The sequence below is a fragment of the Fusarium solani genome (genome assembly GCF_023522795.1).
Source record: "Fusarium solani strain SB1 chromosome Unknown bctg00000008, whole genome shotgun sequence".
Classification (NCBI taxonomy): domain Eukaryota; kingdom Fungi; phylum Ascomycota; class Sordariomycetes; order Hypocreales; family Nectriaceae; genus Fusarium; species Fusarium solani.
In genome coordinates this window covers 2,165,768-2,187,498 of record NW_027072148.1, presented here as the reverse complement: position 1 = coordinate 2,187,498, position 21,731 = coordinate 2,165,768, and the positions used below count along the sequence as shown (strand labels likewise).

The 21,731-nt window shown below is 52.9% G+C and overlaps 5 protein-coding genes across 5 annotated transcripts; 1 reads left to right on the top strand and 4 right to left on the bottom strand.

Moving 5' to 3' along the window:
* Positions 1 to 394: 394 nt before the first annotated feature.
* MRS44_012736 (uncharacterized protein) lies at positions 395 to 1,655 on the bottom strand (the record flags this gene model as incomplete). Its single annotated transcript, XM_046276052.2, has 3 exons — positions 395 to 1,126; positions 1,183 to 1,451; positions 1,595 to 1,655. 3 exons carry the CDS (start codon positions 1,653 to 1,655, stop codon positions 395 to 397), a joined length of 1,062 nt encoding a protein of 353 aa, XP_046132799.1.
* Positions 1,656 to 9,473: 7,818 nt separating this feature from the next.
* Positions 9,474 to 10,172, bottom strand: MRS44_012735 (mitochondrial 37S ribosomal protein mS41; the record flags this gene model as incomplete). Its single annotated transcript, XM_046269374.2, has 1 exon — positions 9,474 to 10,172. One exon carries the CDS (start codon positions 10,170 to 10,172, stop codon positions 9,474 to 9,476), a length of 699 nt encoding a protein of 232 aa, XP_046132801.1.
* A 443-nt stretch (positions 10,173 to 10,615) lies between these two features.
* Positions 10,616 to 15,024, top strand: MRS44_012734 (uncharacterized protein; the record flags this gene model as incomplete). The annotated part of the gene is made up of 3 exons (XM_046270908.2): positions 10,616 to 10,652; positions 10,700 to 13,885; positions 13,931 to 15,024. The coding sequence occupies 3 exons, from the start codon at positions 10,616 to 10,618 to the stop codon at positions 15,022 to 15,024; spliced, it is 4,317 nt and encodes a 1,438-aa protein (XP_046132802.2).
* A 430-nt stretch (positions 15,025 to 15,454) lies between these two features.
* MRS44_012733 (uncharacterized protein) lies at positions 15,455 to 18,440 on the bottom strand (the record flags this gene model as incomplete). Its single annotated transcript, XM_046276054.2, has 6 exons — positions 15,455 to 15,740; positions 15,791 to 16,242; positions 16,362 to 16,550; positions 17,202 to 17,813; positions 17,860 to 18,029; positions 18,077 to 18,440. 6 exons carry the CDS (start codon positions 18,438 to 18,440, stop codon positions 15,455 to 15,457), a joined length of 2,073 nt encoding a protein of 690 aa, XP_046132803.2.
* Positions 18,441 to 19,414: 974 nt separating this feature from the next.
* MRS44_012732 (uncharacterized protein) lies at positions 19,415 to 21,198 on the bottom strand (the record flags this gene model as incomplete). The annotated part of the gene is made up of 2 exons (XM_065618894.1): positions 19,415 to 20,826; positions 20,991 to 21,198. 2 exons carry the CDS (start codon positions 21,196 to 21,198, stop codon positions 19,415 to 19,417), a joined length of 1,620 nt encoding a protein of 539 aa, XP_065474966.1.
* Between the last annotated feature and the right edge of the window lie 533 nt (positions 21,199 to 21,731).

The window sequence follows — 21,731 nt, the reverse complement described above, 5'->3', positions numbered from 1 at the left end:
AAAACCACCAAATCGACAAAAACATGGCTCCTCCAGTGGTGCAAAAACCGGAGAAGCAGGCCGTCATCTGCACCGATACCTTTTTTCTTTATGGAAATCTCTCTACCCAACTACCGTCGCCGCCGCCGAGAGGCTGGAAACAACAACAAAAAGGGGAAGGCTTTTATACCTGTAATTTGTTTCACTGAACTGAAGAGTTGACTTGATATCACATTGAACTTTGGGGAGAATCGGCGCAAAATGGAATCAAATATAATCGGCTTCTTTTCGAAGAGCAAATATCAACTGGGTCTCTTTGCTTTTTGTTTTTTGTCTACCTGACGCCGTGCCACTAATTGATGAGAAACGATGATGGATGGGAAATTAAACATCAGCCTCCACGAGAGGTCCAAAACTATGCACCGAGGCCACGGCGCTTGCTGCCGCCCTCGTTCTTCATCTTCATGCCCGCTTCGAATTGCTTCTGGATCTCAGCCTCGGCCTTTGTCGAATCGGATTGACCCTTGGAAGCATGAGAGGTCACAGGTGCGCCAGCGCCAGTGCCACCCTTCTTACCTCCCAAAAGCCGGAGGAACTTGGCCTGTCGAGCAGAACCACCCTCAATCTCGTCGACGTGCCACTGCTCAGCCGGGGCATCAGCTGAAGAAGCCTCCTTTTCCTTCTTGCCCTTACCCTTCTTCTTCTCCTTCTTGGTGGAGGTTTCGTCAGCGGTCTCGGTGACCTCGCTGTCTCGCTTGCGCTTCTTTTCGGCCTTCTTGGACTTCTTGTCGGAAACAGCAGGCTCCTCAGCCTCAGAATCGGCCTCGACAGCCTCTTCCTCCGCCTCAACCTCCTTGGCCTTCTTCGACTTCTTCGACTTCTTCTCCTTCTTGGGCTCTGTCTCAGCGGGGGTCTCGACGTGGGAAGCGTGGCTTCGTTCGGAGGCGGCGTTGCTCAATCGGCGGTGCTTCAGAACGACCTCGTCGGCAGGAACCTCCGGGGGCACTTCAGTGGGTTGCTTAGACACGTCAACGCCGCCATCGCTATCGGCAGAGCTGTCAGAAGTGGCCTCTGAAGCCTCGGATCCGGAGACGGAAAGCATATCCTCATCCTTGTCTTCGGACTTGGACTCGGACTGGTTGGCATTCTGTAGTTCCCAAGTCAGATGGGCAAATACCAATTATCCCCAATGCCATTACTCACCTGAGCATCGATGATGGCCTGGACCTGAGCGGCCAACTTCTTCGCCTTGGCCAGCTTCTGGTGTCCCTCCCTCTCGAGCTTTTCCATGCGCATCTTCATCTTGTGCACCTTGATCTGTCCCTTAGCCAAAGATGGTACCTTGGGCTTTGGGCCCTCGAGCTCCTCCACAGCTGCCTTGGTGGCGCGCTTCTCCGCCCTGGCGGTGCGCTTCTTCATGCGCTTCTCGGCCTTGATCTGCTTCTTGTCGAGCTTGCGCTTAGGAGCCGGAGCTGCAAGCACGCACGGCGCATCATGTTAGCAACGGGGTGTGTTCTCTCTCTTCGTATCGTGACAGGAAGCAAATGGGGTACAAGAGGAAGAGCGCATAAGACTGGTAAGAAAGCGCTTGATATTAGGCCGGTAGCCGCCTTACCTCTCCTTGCTTTCAGCCGGTCAGGGTGCATCGCAGGACCGGGGTTCGTGGACTCCGACATGGCGGCTAAGTCGTTTCTCGTCGCGAGGAAGGCAGATTCTGGGGGATCACAGCACGAAGGAAGGCAGATTCGAAGATCTCGAAGGATCAATGGTCGTCTGCGAAGTGGGCCTTGACGCCAACGGGTGTGGGGGGTGAGATGGAATGAACAAGAGTTGGTGATGGCTTCATGGGTTTCTGTGCCATTGGAGAACATCGTTACCTACTTTTTCTGCCGGGCGGTGAATGCTAGCCTGCAGCAGGGGTGTGTGGGAAGGAGGGGCGTTCCGTGCCTTCCCTGTGGATTGAATGTGGAGCTCGGGCGTCTGCCAGAGGCTCCCGAGCAGATTTGAGGTTGCCTAAAGAGGCAGTCGCGGGGCATCCGCGCCTTCAGCTAAGGCTTTCCGCGATTTACACTGTAACCGTCTCTGCATAAGATGAAGAATCGGATATACACCTGTTGGAGGTGACGGATAAGCATCCAGCCATGGTAAGATGTACGAGATGACAGGTATAGAATATGCAAGCCTCAGGTTCTATAATTATGTCTGTCCATATGTCAATCGGGGAATGAGGTTAAGGTCAGCACGAAAAACGCCCATCATCTCGATTTCCCACCTTCTTCCTCGTGTCCCCTCATTTTTAAGATGATGTCAGTCGCTTCTGGGCGGCCGTGTCTCTCGAATCGTCTTCCTAATAGAGATTGGCTCCTCTTTCCCCTTTGGTCGTGCAGACGAAGGAAACTCCGACCCGCCGCAACGGGTGGGTTCCTGCCGCTGAATCTGCCTTGCGCACTGCAGCAAGAGACACGACGGTGATGATTAGCGGCGGGTACACACACTTACTACCTACACTACCTAGACCTTGGGACCAGGTTACTCCTCCAATGCTAAGTGGCTCGTCCTGGGGGGAGTGATGCTACCTACGCACGCACATACGTACGTCTATGAGTGTCCCATCCACCGCCCAGGCAGGAGTTTCTCAAGGGTCCAGGTCCTCTCTTTCTGCGGGGCCAGCGGGACGTTTCACGCTTGCTGCCCTATGCGATATTCCATCCCCTGGATCTGCCAACAGCCTGGTCCTGGGTAGTAGCCTTATGAGCTTCACGGCACGTGCTGTATGGTAGGCTTGAACTACCCAACAACCTAGGTACCCGCGGTTGTCATGCTGGTTTCTTGTCTCAACTGCCGAGGAGGGTGCCTTGGTGATGGGATCCCGGATCCCGCGGGTTGCATGTCTGTCACCAAACGCCGCAGCCGACATGCCCAAAGACATCGTGGAAGCGGACCAGGGCTCCGTCCCGTTTGGGGCTCCTTTGTGTCTTGGTGACGTATCTGGAATGCGGGTGAGGGACGTCTCTGGCAAGCCAGGCAGAGCTAAGCCACCATGTATTCTCCGTGATGGCTCAGGAGGACATCAAGCCAAGCTCGCCCTATTCTCGAGTAGTTTGTTCACTCGTTGACTACGACTTGATACACACCCAGGGGTTCAACTCGAGCTCATCTCCAAGTGTCTCCCTCACCCCTCGACAACTGTCAGTGTCCCGCCAAGGGGATCGACAACTTGGCGCATTCAGTAAGACATCACGATGGCCCATTTCAAAAGTTGGGAATACGAAATTCTCAGTCTCTTTATCGGTGTGTGGAATTTGATCCCCTAATCATATCCATGATTCCCACCCAGTCTCCAACGCCCCCAGCCTATAGAAACAAAAGAAGAGAGTCTGGTCTATGAATAGAATAGAGAAGAGATCCAGCATCTTTGCCGTTATCCTCGGCGACAAAAGAAAAAAGAAGAAGCAGAGTCATGTCGTCTTACAGGAGAAAAAAAGAAAATCCCAGCCGTCTCCTAGAATAGAAATCCCAAAAACATCATCTCATCAGGGAGGGGGGTATTTCAAAAGTAACCAAGCCCTTGTGATACATGTGCAGTTCCAATCTTTCATGATACGTTCCATTTCAGTCCTCCTCTATGCTTCAGATACCAGAAACTAGATATCCCGTCAGTTATTGCCTCAGGAGAAGCATCATAGGCATCACTTACACATCGCTCAGCCCTGCATCATTGCTGCAGATTCGGGTCGTACAGATAGGAATCGTCGTAATACATCTCGTCTCCTCCGCTGCTTCCTCCGTAGCTTGTATGTTGCGCCCATTGAGCTCCTCCGTAAGACGGTGAAGCCCCGTATGTCGCTGTCGCGAAGCCGTCGTCTCCGCTGTATGTTCCTCGTCCGCTGCTCCGCCGGCTCTCGACCTCCTGGCCTCGCGCTACAAAGTGCGCAATGTTGACGCTTCCCCAAGGAAGACCTGAGGGCTCTGGATCCGTGCTGAAGTCGCCGGGGTTTGGGATGCGGTAGCTGTTGCCCGCGTACTCTTGGTTACGCGAGTCTCGTTCAGCCTTCTCCTTGTTTTCTCGGGCCTTTTCTCCTATATTCATATTAGCCATTGTCAGTTAGAATCAAGCATCGTTAACCTACGGAACTTGCGTTGGGCAATGCGGTTCTGGATTCTCCGTCTCTCTTCAGGATCTGTCACGTCGGTCCAGTCAAGATCGTCCTTTGGACTTGACTTTGACTTCTTTGACGAAGAAGAGGAAGAGCTGCCCTTTCGGGAACTGCTGGAGCTGTGCTTTGAGCTTCCAGCCATCTTGTTGTTTCTGGGATCTACCTCGGGTGTCTCGAGGTGCGCCGTGTTGGAAGATCTCTTCTTCCTATGCCTTCGATGTCCCTCACGGGGAGTCTCAGAAGGCAAAGATCTAGCTCGGCGAGGTTGTTCAAGTTCTTCAGAAGCTTCCAGTTCCTCCTCGTACAGGTACTGGTACTGGCTTTGTTGTGCCTGTGGGACTTCTGGAGAAGCGCTTTGTATTCTGATCTCTGGGGGTTGCAAGTCGGAGGCAGAGTATCTCGGCGATGACATCTACCCTCAGAGTATCATTCAAGAAAAGCCCCAGGATAGGGCTTTGATGTTGTCAAGACAAGAGTAGTAGTAAAGAAGGAACATAAAAGTTCAATGTCTTTCAAGTAAAAGTTGAATCTGCAAAACAGTGTAAGTTGTTGAAGGTAAAGATAATCTCGAGTCAGGTAGACGAGGTCTTGATATATAATAGTCCAAGGGGTTGATATCAGTTAGGCAGACAAGCTGCAGGCTTAGACTTGGGGATATCTCAACCTTGAACAAGACTCCAGCACTGAACAGGGGTCCTTGACAAGCAGCGGGACGAATGCACATACATACATGCAGGGCAGTGTAAAGAGAGGCGGACGGGAGTCAAAAGATGCAAAAGAGACATGGGTCACGTACCAGACAAGTCCGCCCTGTGCCATGATCCTCATCATCATCGGTAGTACCTGACAGACCCAGATGTCGACGGCCATGCGACAGTGGATCTGCAGCAGAGCCAGCCCCGAGAGAGTCGGCCGGGACCGGGGCTTGGAAGAGGTCTTGGAAGGGGGGGTGTATACGAATACCAAGACAAGGAGGGTTGACGGGGGACCCGGTAGGGCAGACTGTTTGTATGGGGAATGAATTACGATGGGTGACGCAGAGGACACGAGGCGAGGTGAGGAATTGGGATCAGAGAGTGGACGGGGAGGGAGAAATAAGAGTCGAATAACTAGGATTCCTAATTGGAAGTTGGAGGTGGCTCTATTCATATCGTCTACGCCCTCCGTCCAGAGTCTACCTACTCTTTTCCCCTTTGCCATATGGGCCCCCTCAGCCCTGGCAGCCGGGGGTCTAGTGTGACCGTGGGAATGGAAAAAGAGTGAAGGCTTGAGCAGCAAAAGGAGGGTGTGTCCATTGGAGGGAGTGTCCGTGAAAACGGGAGTGGGGATGGGAGGGTGTCCGACCCGCCCGCCGCCCGCCGGCCGGGACAAACCTCACTCCGCCGGGGAAGAAGGAAAAGAAGCCAGGCTCTGCTAGGCAGGTACAAGGCTCATGGGGCTTGACGTCGCCGAGTAGTGGTGTAGACGAGTGACAGGAGGCTTGAGCCGTCCCGTCACGAACGGTCAGACACATGCCAGGCCAGGCCATGCAGCAAAAGACTCACTCACTTCTGAGTAATTGGCCGTCCCCGTGACAAACGTGAAGAGTCATCGTCCTGGGGCCGCGCTCTCCGAAAGTGCATGGGGGGGGTTGCGAGGCTGTCTTGTCTTTTCCTGGTAGGGCTGCGTATGTGCCGACGTCACATCTCGAGATTGGGAACAAGATGATTAGTCTTTGAAGCAGAATCACCTCTTTGCAAACGGCAATAATCAAGCAGAGACGCGTCGGCTGTGACGCCTCTCTCACACATATCCGTCCCCTCGGGAAATCATCCACCCCCAGAGACCAAGCCACCCGCACGAGCGTAACGGGTGTGGGAAGGCAAGGCAAGGACAGGGCCAGGCGGCCGAATGCGAGATATACGACGAGAAAACGACGACAAAGAAAGACAAAGCGGAGCTTGCTTGGGGTTGGGTTGTTTTAGGCGGGCGGGTTTTTTGGGGGGGACTTGTTCTGTAAAGAGTTTAGGCGTGGGCATTGGATAAATTAACAAGGGCTATTATTATGAGCTAGCAATAGAAAGACGTTGCACAATATGGCACTCACTCACTCACTACTTCTTTAACTCTTTCGGTATCCCTGTCACAGACGGAACATGTGCCGGGGACAAGGATCAATTGGGCGTCGTTTTAGGAATCGTCCCAGGCACTTGGATTCTCTCCTCTCCTCTTGAGGCCATCCAGCCCCAGGCAACCCCATTCATTGTGCATCTGATATGTGCCCCGTTATGCTCAACCGTTATGCTACCGTAATTTGCGTATGCCGGGAAGATTCTGGAACGGCTGTGATAAAATATTCTTGCTGCCTTGGGGCCTGCAGGCACTCGCAGCAAGCAAGCCCCAGGGCGCCAGGCAGATGCCAGATGGACGCGCCGCACAATGAGCCACAGGTTTGATTATCATGGTGGTGACGACAAACGAATGGTAGGTTGTCCAGGTGATGCAACAGTCCAGATGGTCCAGACTCTTGCTCTTGGTGATGCTCGACTCGGAAAATACCCACATTCCAGATTGGGATAAATCAAGGGAGGCGAGGCCGAGTTGCCCGTCGGTCGCATCAGCCCTACAGTATTCCAGCTGTAACCTTGTTTCTCGCCTGGTGGTGGTGGTGATGTGCCAGCAGGGAAGCAAGTCTTGGCAAGGCATTTAGCATACAAGGGCAATTATTCAGCACACGGCCATATACGAAAAAGGTCAGGTTCAAGTCAAGAGTCATCATCTGCAGTTAAAGCCCTCACATCTTGTTGTCTTGTCAAGGGCGTCGTCGTGACCCCTCCTTGTAGAGTATAGCCTCCTGACAAATCCAGGAAATATTCGGATTCCACTCTCTCGGTGTGAATAATTCTCGTGTTTGGGTCCTTGTTCACTTGTATTAGTGATCCCTGATGATCGACGTCGTCACCTTTCACTCAATACAACCTCGCTCATTCATACCCTTGCAGACAAGAAAACAGCAATGTCCAAAATTAGGCAGCTCTTGGATGTGTCTCCTCTGTCTTTTCCGTCACCCGTATTCTGCGTATCGACTACGCAGACCTCTTCACTCGTCGGTGAGAGAGAACAAGCAATCTCCCTCGAGTTGCTTTCTTTTTTGCCTTTTGCACCAAAAAAGAGGGATCTGCAAGACAAAGGTTCCTAGACTAGATCAACAAGAAACTCTAACCCGTCAGGTCGGGCCATCCCTGACGCCTCTCACACGCTTCGCTCGCTTGTCCAACCAACGAACGGCGTCCGTCACCTTTGCTGTTACTTAAAATACCCTCTTGTAAGTTGTGTTGGTGTGCAGCCCCAATCTTCCCTTCTCCTCACCAAAGAGAGGGGTTTTTTTCTGTCTCTGCGTTAAAATGAACATCCATGGGATCGGACATGATGGCTGCGGCCGTGCTTTCGTCCGTCCAGCTTGACAGGGTTTGGCTCGTCCAATCCAGATGGGAGTTGCACCGACGAGCCTTAGCGGCCTGGCAAGGCAGTTTTGACATGTTTGCTGGCAATCTGGGTCTCATGGCATGGATATTCACGTCTTGTGCAGAGTATGTAGCCATCACACGCGAATCCAAGAGCTGGAGACCATCATCACAGTCTCGATGCCAATGGGCGAGTCTTGTGCAACTTTTCAATGTAACAAGGAGCCGTCCATGGTTACCTGCATCAAGCCACCTTTAGAACTTGGAGGTTTCTATTCTTGAAGAATGTGGCGTCGGCGCCAGCTGCGCGTGCCATTTCGCTACCAGACATTGCACATTTACATGACAACGCTAACAGGTTTGAACGACGACTCCAAATGTTACCGTTGTCGATCCTCAAAAGAGTCACGCCGAATATGCAAGGCTATTTAAGCCCACCTCGGCACATGCAGCTTTTTTCTGTTTCACAACGGTCCGCGATGTTAATGGATATAGGGTATGGGTATGATATTGGGGCACGGATACAGTACTCATCACCGTCCAAGCTCAACTGTCCAGGGGTCTCATCCTCTAATCCTCGGAGATGTCAATGGCGAGTGTGGATGACAGCAGATCCATTCAATGCCATGCCAAGCACAAGGCCAGATCTTTCCCCTCCAGGAGGTCAACGCTGCTGGGTAGACTATCTCGACCCCAATCAACATCACGTTCAACGTGGGGCCACGGCACGACGGGAGTGATTCGCACGGCGTCGTCCTTCGAGTGAACAGGGGTGAAGGGTTGGTGGATATTTACTCCTATCAAGAAAAAAACTGCCTTGTTCAGGACCCATGATCCATGGCCCGTCATTCCCTCCCCCCGCGCCGCAGCAGAGCAGCTTCGCTTCCTGTAACCATGGCTCGACATGAACGGTTTTGTGGCGTTGGGAGCGACGCGACGGGAACGTGTCATTGCCGTGGTCTGGTGCTTGTATGGGATTCATGACTAGGATTAAGGGAGGCTGCCATGCTCATGAGTTTGGAGGCCTCTGTCAATATTGTATGTCTGGGATTGGCAACATCCGATAGTGTCTCTCCATACCATCGCCAAGGCTTAAATCAATGTGATGACAGGTGCCCCCAAGTAAGATAATACTGTGCAAACCGTCAATGTAGACGGGTTATCTTGTCGTGCATGGAATGCTTCTAGAGGCCGCCGTCTACTCGCGTGGCTTCAACCGATAGACAACGCCATACACCTTTACTCGACTTTACTTGCATATCAAAACATCAGATCATTCTTCCCTTTCTCAGCCCTACGACTCCCAAACTCGGTCAAACCCAAGACAATGCGGATCTTTCCGTTCACGCACACACCCCGTCTTCGTCATCGCTTACAAACAAACCACAACAGGATGCGGCTCTTCACTCAAACACAAGAAACGACGTTGAATTAACCTTTTTCAAGCGAGGCCATGTCAAAAGGATTAAGGCATCTTTCCAAAGGAGCATTTGTCTTTTTTCGCCACTCGCTTGTCAAGGGGGCTGGGGGCCCTTTTTTTTCTCACAAGGTAACGGCTCCGTCAGCCGTTTTGGGGAAATGCACCGCCTTGATAGATCCACTGGACTGGATCTGGTGTTGACGAGAGAATGATCCCTGGAACTGGCTTACTACATAGTAGATAGTTCCCATGGCGGGAGAGATGAGTCAATGCCTACTATGTAAAAACTATAATCTGTCGCTTCCAAGTCGGAAGAAAACATAGGCATGAAACGTAGTTGTTAGACATCTCACCCAAGCACACGAAAACAGCCATGTTCAACATGCTCTGCCAAACTGGCCATGAACCATAAGTTGAATCGGCTAAAACTACAGTGGTAAATGTACACGTCGTATCGTTTCCTTTGCCCGGCCGTTACAGGTTCGACATCATCTCGGCCTCACGCTCGGCCCTCCGCTCCGCAGACCTCCTCTTGAACCGGACCTCGGCCCTTCTGCGCTCACCACCGTCAATCTTGCGGCCCTGGCGGTTCTCCCACATTCCCTCCGTCACCTTGACCACGGCGCCGTCCAGTCCGGGCAGTGGTGTGGCATAGGGTCCTGCAATCGTCTTGGCGCCCAGCACTTTGTATCCTTGTGGCCTGACCAGCGTTGAGGAAGGCTCCGCGGCGGCACCCTCGACCTCGTGGGGCACGTTGACAACCCACTTGGCATCGCTGAGACTCGACGGCGGCGGTGTCGCAACCTTGAGCAGCGCCTCTCCGTCCTTTACATGCTGAAAGTCTCCGCCAGGTCCCAGAGCGCCCTCTCGGTACCGGTGCATCCAGTGGAGGAGGTATCGTCGGTTCCGGGGCGGCTCAATGCCCAGCTCCTTGAGTTGCGGGGAGGTGAGGGAGAAGAGGGCCTCCCACGAGGGGAACTTGTTGGCGTACTTGTTGAGGCCGCGGCCGATCAGGGTGAGGAAAGTCGGCACATCGGGAACAAAAGGTCGGGGCTGGGGGATCGGCGGTGCTGGCCTCGTCTTGTGCAGTTGTCGGATCTGTCCTGTCCGCGAAAAGGCGCTGCCGCTCTGCAGAAGCAGGCCAAAGGTTGACCGGAGTCGTTCGCCCTTCATTTTGCTAGAGATGGATGTTAGTCGCTGAAGCTAATTGTTGGGGTGGGCAATTGAAGCCGAGGAGAAAGCCTACACTGTTCAATGGGTCGAATGGCTACGAGTTCCGCCTCTATCCTCGGTCGTCGTCGAGCTTCGCTAGAGTCTCATGAGCCGTTGAACATTGATCTCGAAATTTGACGATGGACCCGCATTAGGTAAGCGAGGCTGTTGGTCGAGTGCGGTCCACTCGGCATGTGTGGCGCACTATCGGAGCTCATTCATTGGTTAGTCACTGATAACAACGGCCAGGCTGACATCCCACCTCGAGGACCACCTACCCTCCTCGACTTGCATCCTTCCTGTTACACCACCTTTCTCTCATTTTTTATTTTCATCACACATTTTTCGGTCGGCAGCCTTTTCATCTCCAGAACATAAGGGAAAAACTCGCAAGAGAAGCCGAGATGTTTGTCGGCCGACATCCGAAGGTTGGCCTCGATGGTTTGTTGTCCCGGTCACTTATTAACACACTCACTGACTTATCCTAGCCATAATGCCGGCACGGATCATTGATGGCCTTTGCAATCTTCCATCTTCCGAACAGTCCGAAGATTCAAGCCAAGCCTCATCCTCTAGTGAGCCGCCGACTAAGCGGCGCAAGAAGACGTCTAGCCCTGCCTTGCCCTCGATTCCTGTCTTGAAGACTGAGGTCTCGATTTCTCGCGAGTGCGCTGATGTTGCGTCTACGGATTTCACGACCGTTCGACGAGACGTTGGCCAATATGTTCATTTTTTAACCGTCTCCAATATTCTCCAAATCACGTTCACAACAGGTCCGAAATACAGCCCTCACGTTACTCTGAGGCCCCAAGATGCGGACAAGTCAGCACGGTCAATGCTATCCAAGACTGGTATCGCTCAAGCAAAGTCCCGCCCAGGTGCTTTGTGGTTCACGGTTGACGTGACAGTCCAGAGATCCGGAAGAAAGGTGACAATACTGATTACTCACGTTTTCCATTGGAATGAGACCCCGTCACTATTACACCAATTGAGGCCAACGGCGGACCGACGTCAAAGCCAACTCTTGATTGACGCTATGCTCCCCGATTCCGCCCAGATCGACCGCTCATGGTCTCCCATGGATTTCTACGAGGCGGCTTTTGTTCCTCCCAAGGACGACCAGATCCCCTCAACCATCGAAGTTCCTGTTCTTGAAGCGGCCTTGTTCCCGTACCAGAAGAGAACTTTGCAGTGGCTACTGAAACGAGAAGGAGTCCAATGGTCAGACACCGACAAGACCATCATTCCTTACGCGGCCGACCAAGAGGAGCCCGTGAATGCTTTTCGCAAACTGGTCGACGTGGCGGGAAATGATTACTATCTGAACGAACTGCTTCATGTCGTCACAAGGGACCCGGCACCATTTCGAAACGCGGAAGCGTTTGTCAAAGGCGGCATCTTGGCCGAGGAGATGGGTTTGGGGAAGACCCTGGAGATTCTTGGCCTTGTTCTGCTCCACCAAAGGGCAACCCCTCTAGTGGCGACTGACTATGAGGTTCAGGCGAACCTGACACCCACCGGCGCTACGTTGATAGTGACACCCGAGTCACTGAGGGCCCAGTGGATATCTGAGATCGCTCGCCACGCCCCTGGATTGAGCGTCAAGTTTTACCAGGGCCGGAAAAAGATGTCTGGTGATGAGGACCAGATTATCAATGAACTCGCCGGGCACGACATCATCATCACCACGTATTCGATTCTGTCGGCCGAGCTTCATTTCGTAGCCGCACCCCCTGAGCGTTCACGACGACACGCACGAGTTTATCCCCGAGCCAAGTCACCCCTCGCACAACTGGCATGGTGGAGAGTTTGCCTGGACGAAGCACAGATGATCGAGAGTGGTGTTAGCCAAGCGGCAACAGTGGCCCGGGTGCTTCCTCGTGTGAATGCTTGGGGAATCACTGGAACTCCAGTCAAGGACGACGTCAAGGATCTTTTTGGCTTGCTGCTGTTCCTACAATACGAGCCGTATTGCACCTCAACTTACATCTGGCGGGCCATGATCGAAAGGCACAAACCCATATTCCAGCGCCTCTTCAATAGTATCGCAGTTCGCCACACGAAGTCGATGGTCCGGGATGAGCTAGTACTGCCAGCTCAGAAACGCTTTGTGATAAGCATGCCATTCACGGCTGTCGAAGAACAGCATTACCAATCGCTATTTCGCGAAATGGCAGAGGAGTGCGATCTCGATCTCCATGGGGCGCCGCTTTCGGATGAATGGGTGCCGGAGGAGCACGAGGAGTCGATGCGAACCTGGTTGAACCGACTGAGGCAGACAGCCTTGCACCCTGAAGTTGCAGGGTACAATCGTCGACTTGGCCATAACAAGAGCCGACCGATGAGAACTGTCGACGAGGTCCTGGATGCCATGATTGAACAGAGCGAAGTTGCTATACGAGCAGATGAGAAAGCTTACCTATCTAGCAAGCTGACTCGAGGCCAGCTGTACGAAAACAGCCCGCGGGTTCGGGAAGCCTTGGAAATTTGGACGTCTGTCCGAGGAGAAACACGCAAGCTTGTTTCTGATGCTCGAGCCGAGTTCCAGGCCTTGACTGCCAGCAACGCGAATGGGAACCTCGAAGCAGACGCTGACAGTGACCAAGACGAAGATTCTGAAGATGAGATGGAGGCCGGAAACAAAGGCCAGCTGGGCGAGAGCCGACGACGACTTCGCGGAGCGCTCGAGATGGAACACAGAGCTGTCTTTTTCTGCGCCAACGCCTACTTCCAGATACGTGACAACCCTGAAATGACCAAGCCCGAATCTGAAGAGTTCCTTCGTCTAAGAAAGCTCGAGGACGACGGGTACAACGAGGCAAAGGCCATCCGGAGAGAGATCTTGCGCGAGTCTCATGGCAAAGCGACTCGATTGATGAAGAAGATAGCGCAGAAGGCATCTGAACAGTCCTTTGCAGAGCTTCCAGAGCTCGTGGCAGGGACTGAACGAGGCATAGAAAGCGGACGCATCATAGACGACTTAGAGGCGTTGTATGGAGAATTGAACGACCAAGCGAATGTGATTGACGAGTGGAGAGAGTACCTCATTGGACTTCTCCTGAAGCCCTTGGTGGATGAGGAGGATGAAGTCGACACAACCGGTGAGGAGATGGGAGAGTCAGCTAGAATCCAGGAAGAGGTGGTGGTTTACGTGCAGGCACTGCGAGCCATCGTGGCAGATCGACAGGACGCCTTGACTGGGCAGTCGAATGAGCTGATCAAGCATGAGGCAGAAACGTCGCTTAAGTTTGCACGCGAAGGCGAGGGTCCTGCTCCTCAGAAACTCATCGAGTTGATGACCCTTCGAGACCAAATCAAGCCGCAGTCAACATCGATGCGGAAGGCCATCAGCGAGTTTCGAGCACTTTCGTCGAGGTTGGCAAAGGACACCAATCGGAGCGTTCTTGAGGCACAAATCGCCGATAGACAACTCAAGGCAACTCAGGCGCTTCTCAACAAGCAGAGCAAGGCGACGACTGCGCTCGAGGCTGAAGTAGAAAACTTCAGGATCATCATGAACCTCCGCGTGGAGTACTACCGTCAGCTACAGGTAGTGTCAGACAGCGTTTTGCCGTATGAAGGGCCCAACACGGAGGCAACCATGGAGAAGATGAAGGAGACAGAGGACAACCTCCGGAAGAAGCTATCGTCCAATGAAGCCAAGCATAGATACCGTAAGTATTGTGCCTAAGATACTTGACCTTGGCTAACCTCTCTAGTCCTCAACCTCAAGGAATCAGGAAACAAGTCCAACGAACCCCGCATGTGTGTCATCTGCCAGACGCCCTTCACGGTTGGCGTCCTGACTGTGTGCGGGCACCAGTTCTGCAAAGAGTGCATGATGTTGTGGTTCAAAGCCCATCACAACTGCCCTGTGTGCAAGAGGAAGCTCAAGTCGTCCAACCTCCACGACATTACCATTAATCCACAGCAACTTAAGGTGCTCAATGACAACCCTGAGCAGGATCGGAACGAGGTGGGCGATAGCCCTCAGAAGCGCAACTCGTTGTCCAACAAGACGTTAATCTACTCCGAGTTTAATGCGGACAAGCTGGCCGATATCCAGAACATTGAGCTTGATGGAGTTTCGTTCACGACCAAGGTTGATACGTTGGTCAAGCACCTCCTTTGGCTGCGAGAATCGGATCCAGGGGCAAAATCCATCATCTTCTCCCAGTACAAGGGGTTCCTGAGCATTCTTCGCAACGCCTTTTCGCGATGCAGAATCGGGTTTGCGTCCATTGACGATGCCAACGGTATCACCAGGTTCAAGGAAGACCCTTCAGTCGAATGTTTCCTCCTGCACGCTCGCGCCCACTCAAGCGGTCTGAACCTCGTCAATGCAAGCCACGTGTTTCTCTGTGAACCACTTCTCAACACTGCGCTGGAGCTCCAGGCTATTGCGCGTGTCGATCGTATTGGCCAGCAGCACGAGACTACGGTGTGGCTCTACCTTGTTACGGGCACGGTGGAAGAGTCGATCTACAACCTCTCTGTGCAGCGGCGTATGGAGCATATGCGCCGCACTGGCAAGGGCAAGTCGAAGGAGTCAACTCCTGATCTGCTCGCGGCGAGTATTGACGAGGCCAATACGCTCGAGCTGGAGCAGGCGGCCCTGTCACGACTCATGAGCAAGGACAAGACGGCGGGAGAGAATGTCGAGAAGAATGACCTCTGGGAGTGCCTCTTTGGGCATGTTGCTAGGCAAGAGGAGGCCCCGGAGAAGGATACGCGGCTGCAGGAGCAGGCCGTCATGGGGTATCTGGCAGCTGAAGCAGCAGAGGAGAGAACGGGCCAGTCAAACGGCGTGTGATGTGTCATGAGAGCTATGTTAAAGCATTTGTCTTGACAAGATAAAGGCAATGGCTGCTGGACATGCCATGAACTTGCTTTTAGATCTGGAGCATTTTACAACTACAATCAGGCGAGGCAATATCGAGTAAATCTGAATCAGTGCGAACACCCATATCATGACGTGGTATTCAATTTTGGCACAGGTAATGTACATTGCAGCAACCATTTTGCGCATATCCGTCCATCATGCGATTGAAATCATGCCCTGCCTGCCAGCCTGTGACGCGCTCGCCCCTAGTCTACCCGAAAATGAAAGAATACACGGGAAGCGGACGTCTCTGCCCACCGCCTCGGAAACTCGTTACATGGCGCGTCACGTCGAGATTATTCTCGATATTTCATGACGACGCCGGAGCCAGAGAAATCCCAACAAGCTGTTGGAAGCTTCTTTACTCCAGCTTCTTGTTCTTGTTGCTGGCGCTGGACTTGACGCGTCGGGCAGCAGGGCGGTTGATGTGGTGCTCGGGGATCCAGCTCTCGTCATAGTCCTTGCCAGAGCCAGTGGCAGCGCCGGTGGCCTCGGAGCCGGAGAGGGGCTCAGCAGTCTCGACCTTCTTGGCCTTCTTGGTGGAGCGGGCGCGCTTGGCCTGGGGGAAGAGAGCCTCGATCCAGGTCTTGTAGACGAAGTAGAGGGTACCAGCGAAGGCGGCGGAGAGGAAGACGTAGAGGAAGATGCTATTTCAAGTCAGATATCTGAATCAATGGGACGTGGTTTGGAGACGTACATCTGGGGATCGAGGAAGCTGGTGGGAGCCTCAACAATGGAAGCGGCAGCGTTGTGGACCTGGACCTGGTGGATGTTGCCCTTGGCGTCGGAGACGACAGCGACAAGGCGGAGGAGAACATCCTGAGGCTGCATGTCGAGGGCAAAGGAGAAGGGGAGCTCCTTCTTCTCGCCGGCGGGGACCTCGATGTTGTACTGGACGGCCGTCAGGTTGCGGACGATGGCCTCGTAGGCGGGCTTCTCGGCGGGGAGCTCCTTGGTGGTGGAGAGGGAGCCGCCGACAAAGGCGATCTGGATGGGGCCATCGTCGCGGTTGTTGACCTCGATGACAGCCTTTGTGGGACGGCCGTTGACGAGCTTGACGCCAAAGATGTCGGCCTCGGGGAAGCTGGCGCTGACATCGGCCTTGAGCTGGGCGACATTAGGAGGAGGGGCGTTGGCATCAGAAGTGTCCTGGGGAATGTGTTAGTAGTGTTTCTGGCGATGGAGTCGAGGGCAATTGATCATGCGACCAAGGGGGAGGATGAAAGATGGGGTGGCAGATGAAAGACCAGGGGAGAGCAAAAACATACCTGGGCGAAAGCACCGAAGACCTGAGAGGCCAGGAGGGCCAGAATCGAGGACTTGAAGAGCATGGCGACGAGATGGGAAGAACCGTGAGAAACCGAGAAGACAGAGGAGGGGATGAAGAAGAGAGGAAGAAGAAAGGTTGTGTGAAGGGCGGCGATGGGGAAGAGAAGGTGGTTTTGGGTGGTGACAATCTGGCCTCAGCACGCAAATGGGGATCGAATGGAGGAGGCGACACTAAACAGGGGTAGGTGCTGTACCTCCCTCTTAGGGGGAAGTGGAGGTGCTTGCTTCTTGTGTGGGGAACTGGGACTTGGCATATTCCATTCAACAGCTTTGATGATTGTTAGAATAGCCTAAACTTTTGATGACCAGGTAATTGTGAGTCAAGAGTGTCTTCTCTAACTAGCTGGACATTGTAATTTATTCATTATGTGTTTTATCGTCCAGAATGGCTTATAGTTGAATGTACAGCAAGCATACTGAACAATTGCAGTTGTGCGCCATCTCTCATGTACTTCCCCCCTCTCCAAATTTCACTAGCTCCAGCTTCTAACCCTCATCTCACGTTTCCACAAGGCTTTTGGAAGCTTCGAGCTGATGGACGGCACCACATGGGACAAGCTGCCCGGACAAAAGTGGGGTTCTCCGGAGCTCGACTCGGCCCCACCTCACCATTCTCCGGCGACTCAACTACAAATTGGATTTTAAGCTCTAAATAGGTAGGTACTCAATCATACCAATGTCCCATTCTCTTTATTCTTTTTCATCTTCTTTTCAGCCCATGCCCCAAGCGGTAGTGACTGAAACAACCGCCCATTTAAACTACACCGCACAGTTCCCACGGCTACCATGATCCATAGCATCGTCTCGATGACTGATAAGATGGTGCCTAGAACCTTGAAGAACACTGAAGGCAACTCTTGCGCAAGAGTCGTCGTAGCTACTGCATACACGCCCAACGGAAAGGTGAAGGCCCACCAATTGAGGTTGAAGGGGAACCGTCGACGCCGGTAGAGGGCTGCGAGCGCGAAGAAGAACCACATGAGTCCAAACCCCCACATTAAGAGCGCTATGAGTATTCCTGCTACGTAGAAGAACTGACCTGCCAGGGGAGCCGCGGGAATGAAGTTGTTACTCTTGAAGAGTTTGTGGGATACTTGTCCCAGTAGTTGGATACCCGCTGCGCCTTGGCCAAGAGGACCGAGAGGGATAAAGGAGGACACGACCATCTCCTTTGGGGGCACATCGTGGAACATGAGTCGTATATAGTACATGGCCAGTATCAGCATCGCCGTCGATACTCCAGTGCCCCATAGGATATAGCTAATAACGACCGTCCAAAGGGCATGCTGCTCGTTGGGCAAAACATTGGCTATGATGGCGCCTGTTGCTGAGGCGACGATGTCGGCGACTATAGGGAGAAGCCAAGATGCATTCATTAACGAGAGGGTTACCTGTTTGATTCAACAACTTGCTAGTGGGGAATAGCAGGAGACTTACACCAGGCGTTTGCATAATGGCGAATGGAATGTAAAAGTTGCATGCCACGGCCAAGACTATGTCTATCCACCAGAGAGCCCACGCAAAGACAGCCACCCAGCCTCCCCAGGCTGGAACACAGACAAGTACAATCATGTTGATGATTGTAGAAAGACCCATTGGGAATGTGCCTTGAACATGTCAGCAAAGACCGGGTAAACTTGACAAGGTACAATACCAAGAAAGACAGCCTGCGCAGGATTCTGCAGAGTTTCAGACCACAACCCCTTGAACAAGGTGTATCTCACAATCGAGATGCACAGGAACGATACAAAGAGGAGGATGTTGAGACAGAAGATGACGACAGAGATCCAGTACAGCCATCGGCCGTTGTAGGGCAGGTTGTGAAGCAGAATTGACGTGATGCCCGTGCCCATGGTGACGGTGAACCACGACGGCGTGAAGCAGAGCACGACACGACGCCATCCCCGGTGATTGACGGCATATCGATCCCGGCTGACGTCCTCCGTGATCGTCGGCGCGGACCCGGGGTATGTAACTTGACCAGGATTCGGGTCCGAGTCGAGCCCCGAAGCAGTCATGACGACAAACAGATCTCTCCAGATCCTCGCAACAATCAAAGAAAATTCATGTTTTCCACCTGGCGGATCCAGCCAAGTTTATAAACGATCATGATCTGACGAGCTAGACACAAAAAACGCCACCTGACGTCTCGGCCTTGAGTCGAAAAAACTCGGCCGATTCTTCAAGTGCCCCGCAAAGAGTCTTCATTCGCTGGACGTCATATATTCCTGACAGAACGAAATTGGGAGGCCGGCACATTGCCGATGCCATGACATGTTTTGTGGAGGCAGCTCGTGCCTCTTTTTGTGAGCATCCCCGCGGAGACTTGAGAATGGGGCTTGAGTCGCTTGAATCGACCACCCCGTTAGTAGATCTGGGCTGTGGTTCAAGATGAATCGGAATATGTTTTACCCAAGCGTCAACTGAACCTGTCAATTCATCATATACTTGATAATTGCAATTGAGGCCTTGGTTTCACGAGTGATTGATTGGTCGTTGTCGAGGCGTGTTGTTTCCGCGTACATGGTCATTGCTCATCCGGTCACAGAAGACACATTAGACAAATGGGGCCATTGGACTAAAGCTGTTAGGTGTAAGATAATAAGCTATCAAACTATATATAAGAACCGCAACTGGCAGTCAAATCGAAAAAACAACTTGATCTGGGGCAACATCAAGTCCCGAGTCAACTCCATGTACCCTGGCGCTGCAAAGGACGCCTCCACACTGGACCACCCACTCCTCATCATGATACTCAAGTACGACTTCAAGGTTCATTAATACTTGAATTAATACCTATCCCTGGACTAATTCCTCTCTACTTTTGATGTCGCTACCCAAAGTCTTCCCATAACCAAATCTATCGGCCTGTGCAACACATCCAATTAGATATCCGAAAAAGCATCGAAACCTCGCTACCATCCTTTTTTTGATCATCCAGATTCGTTTCAAAACCATCTATGTCAAGAAATCAATACCTTATACCCAAACTTTAGAAGCCGTGCCCGCCGTATTGCCCATACTGACTGTACTGAGGTGTCACATAACCTGGGAGCGTCTCTCTCTCCTCCACGGCGAGATGTGCGCCTGCGACACGCAGTAGTTGCGCGCAGGGCTCCTTTCCAGACTTGACGGCCACAAAGAGAGGCGAGTGGTTGGCCTTGTTGCGCTCGTGTACACTCGCGCCGCGCTGCAGGAGCTCCAGCAGGATCTCGGTGCTACCAGCCACAGCTGCGAGATGCACCGCTGTGTTGCCGGCATAGTCAGACTGCTTAAGTAGTTGCGCACCCTCTCCCTGAAGGAGCTCCTTGACGAGGCCGAGCTCGCCATTCTCAATGGCGTATCCGAGGGCAGAGAATGCCATCTCCTTGGGCGTGAGGTGGGAGGCGGCAAAGTCGAGAGTGCCCGCCGGGTGAGAGAAGCTCTGGTGGGCGATCTCGGTCATTTCGCCCCGCAGCGACCGGGATAGTTTCTCGTTGATGTCCTTGGGCGAGAGGTTGGGCTGTGCAAGCAGATATGAAACCTTTGTCAGGGCGGCCTCAGCTGTGAGATCCAGGCCAAAGATGACGCCTGCCCGACCGAGGACGGTACCAGGGGCGTACACGGGAGAGACGAAACCGTTGACACACTGGCTGACGTTGACTACAACGAGGCCTCGCTCAACGGCAGCCTTGATAATCTGTGTAAGACGACCGTCGGCGCCGCCAGGGATGTTGCCCATGCCAAACGTCTCAAGGATGAGGCCTCTGAGGTCAGGCAGATGAAGCACAGCATCAATCATCTCAGGCTTGATACCGGGGAAGACACGCAAACAGGCGACGTGTGTGGTGTCTAAGCCCTTGGTAATGTGGAACTTTGCAATCGTAGTCGGGCGGAGGATAAGAGGCCAGTTGACGGTGACACCCAAGCCGTTGACTTTGGCAAGGGGCTCGCAGTTGGGGCTGGCAAAGGCCTCGAATTCAGTTGCAGAGACCTTAGCGCTGCGGTTACCGCGGTAGAGGCGGTGGTGGAAGAATAGGCACACCTCCGGGATGGCAAAGGTTCCAGCAATGATGAGCGAGCCAAGGAGGTTATCGACACCATCAGACTGAAGAGAGAAGATGGGTGCCTGGGAACCAGTGAGAATGACCGGCTTTCCGAGGTTCTCCATCATGAAGGAAAGGGCAGAGGCTGTGTAGGCCAATGAATCAGTGCCGTGGAGAATAACGAAACCATCAAAGAGATGGTAGTTTTCTTGGATGCAGGAAGCCATGGCGTCCCAGTCGTGAGCCGAGATGGAGCTCGAGTCCAGGAGGGGATTGAACTCGACAATTCCATAACGGACATGACGATCATAGGCAGTTGGAGGAGTACGGAGACTGTCAATCTGAATCTTTTCGCCGTTGCGAATAGCAGGGAGTGTAACTGAAGAATGTTAGTTGGACTATCATCAAGGTCATGACATGTTGAAGTGAGGCTCAAGTGATCCCAGTCATGATGTGCAGGGACCCCATGCTCATGACTCCCATTCATATAAATATCATGAGACCCTGGGGCAATTGACAAGGTTAATGCTGGAACTGACTCACTTGATTCGGACCTATCGTTGAATGATGGTCGAGGAGCCATAGCATTCTCCAAGAAGTTATCGGTGGGCTGAAGGCCATCAGGGCCTTGCTGCATGCAGATGGTTCCTCCTGTACCAATGATAAGGACTCGAGACTCGGGATAAGTTGTCTCTGGGACTATCACGTTGACCACGGGGTGGCCATTGCCATTGGAGGCGGTGTCGGACATGTTGACTACTGAGGGGGTTGATGGAGTTTCTCAGTAGTTGAGAGGTAGGTAGATAAGGTGCTAGGTGACGTTTCGATAAGACGGTTGAGAGAGAGGGAGGGGCCTGATGTAAGCAGCTCAACCTTGGGACAATCAATGATGATTAGAATATTAGACAATGCACAAAGACAATTTGATAAGGAAAAGAAGAGGTTTTTATAGAAAGAGGAGAAGTGAGAAAAAAAACTAGCCACGGCACGCACGATGCCGGGGGATTCGCACAAAAACCTTGCGGGCGAAGAAGAGGCCATCAAGTGGATCCTTTTGAGGTTGTGAAGGGGTAACAGAAACTCGACCTCTCGCGGGGACTGGGCGAGTCGGAGAGGAGATGGGTGCACGCAAGATGCCCACGCGGACAGGTGCAGGCTAATAATATCAGGGGAGCATCTGATCTGACGAGTGACCGGCTATTGAACCCCGAGGGCGAGCGAACGGACATTCAATGGGCTCTGGCGGGTAGTGAGATGGTAGTGGTGGTGGTGGTGGTGTTTTGG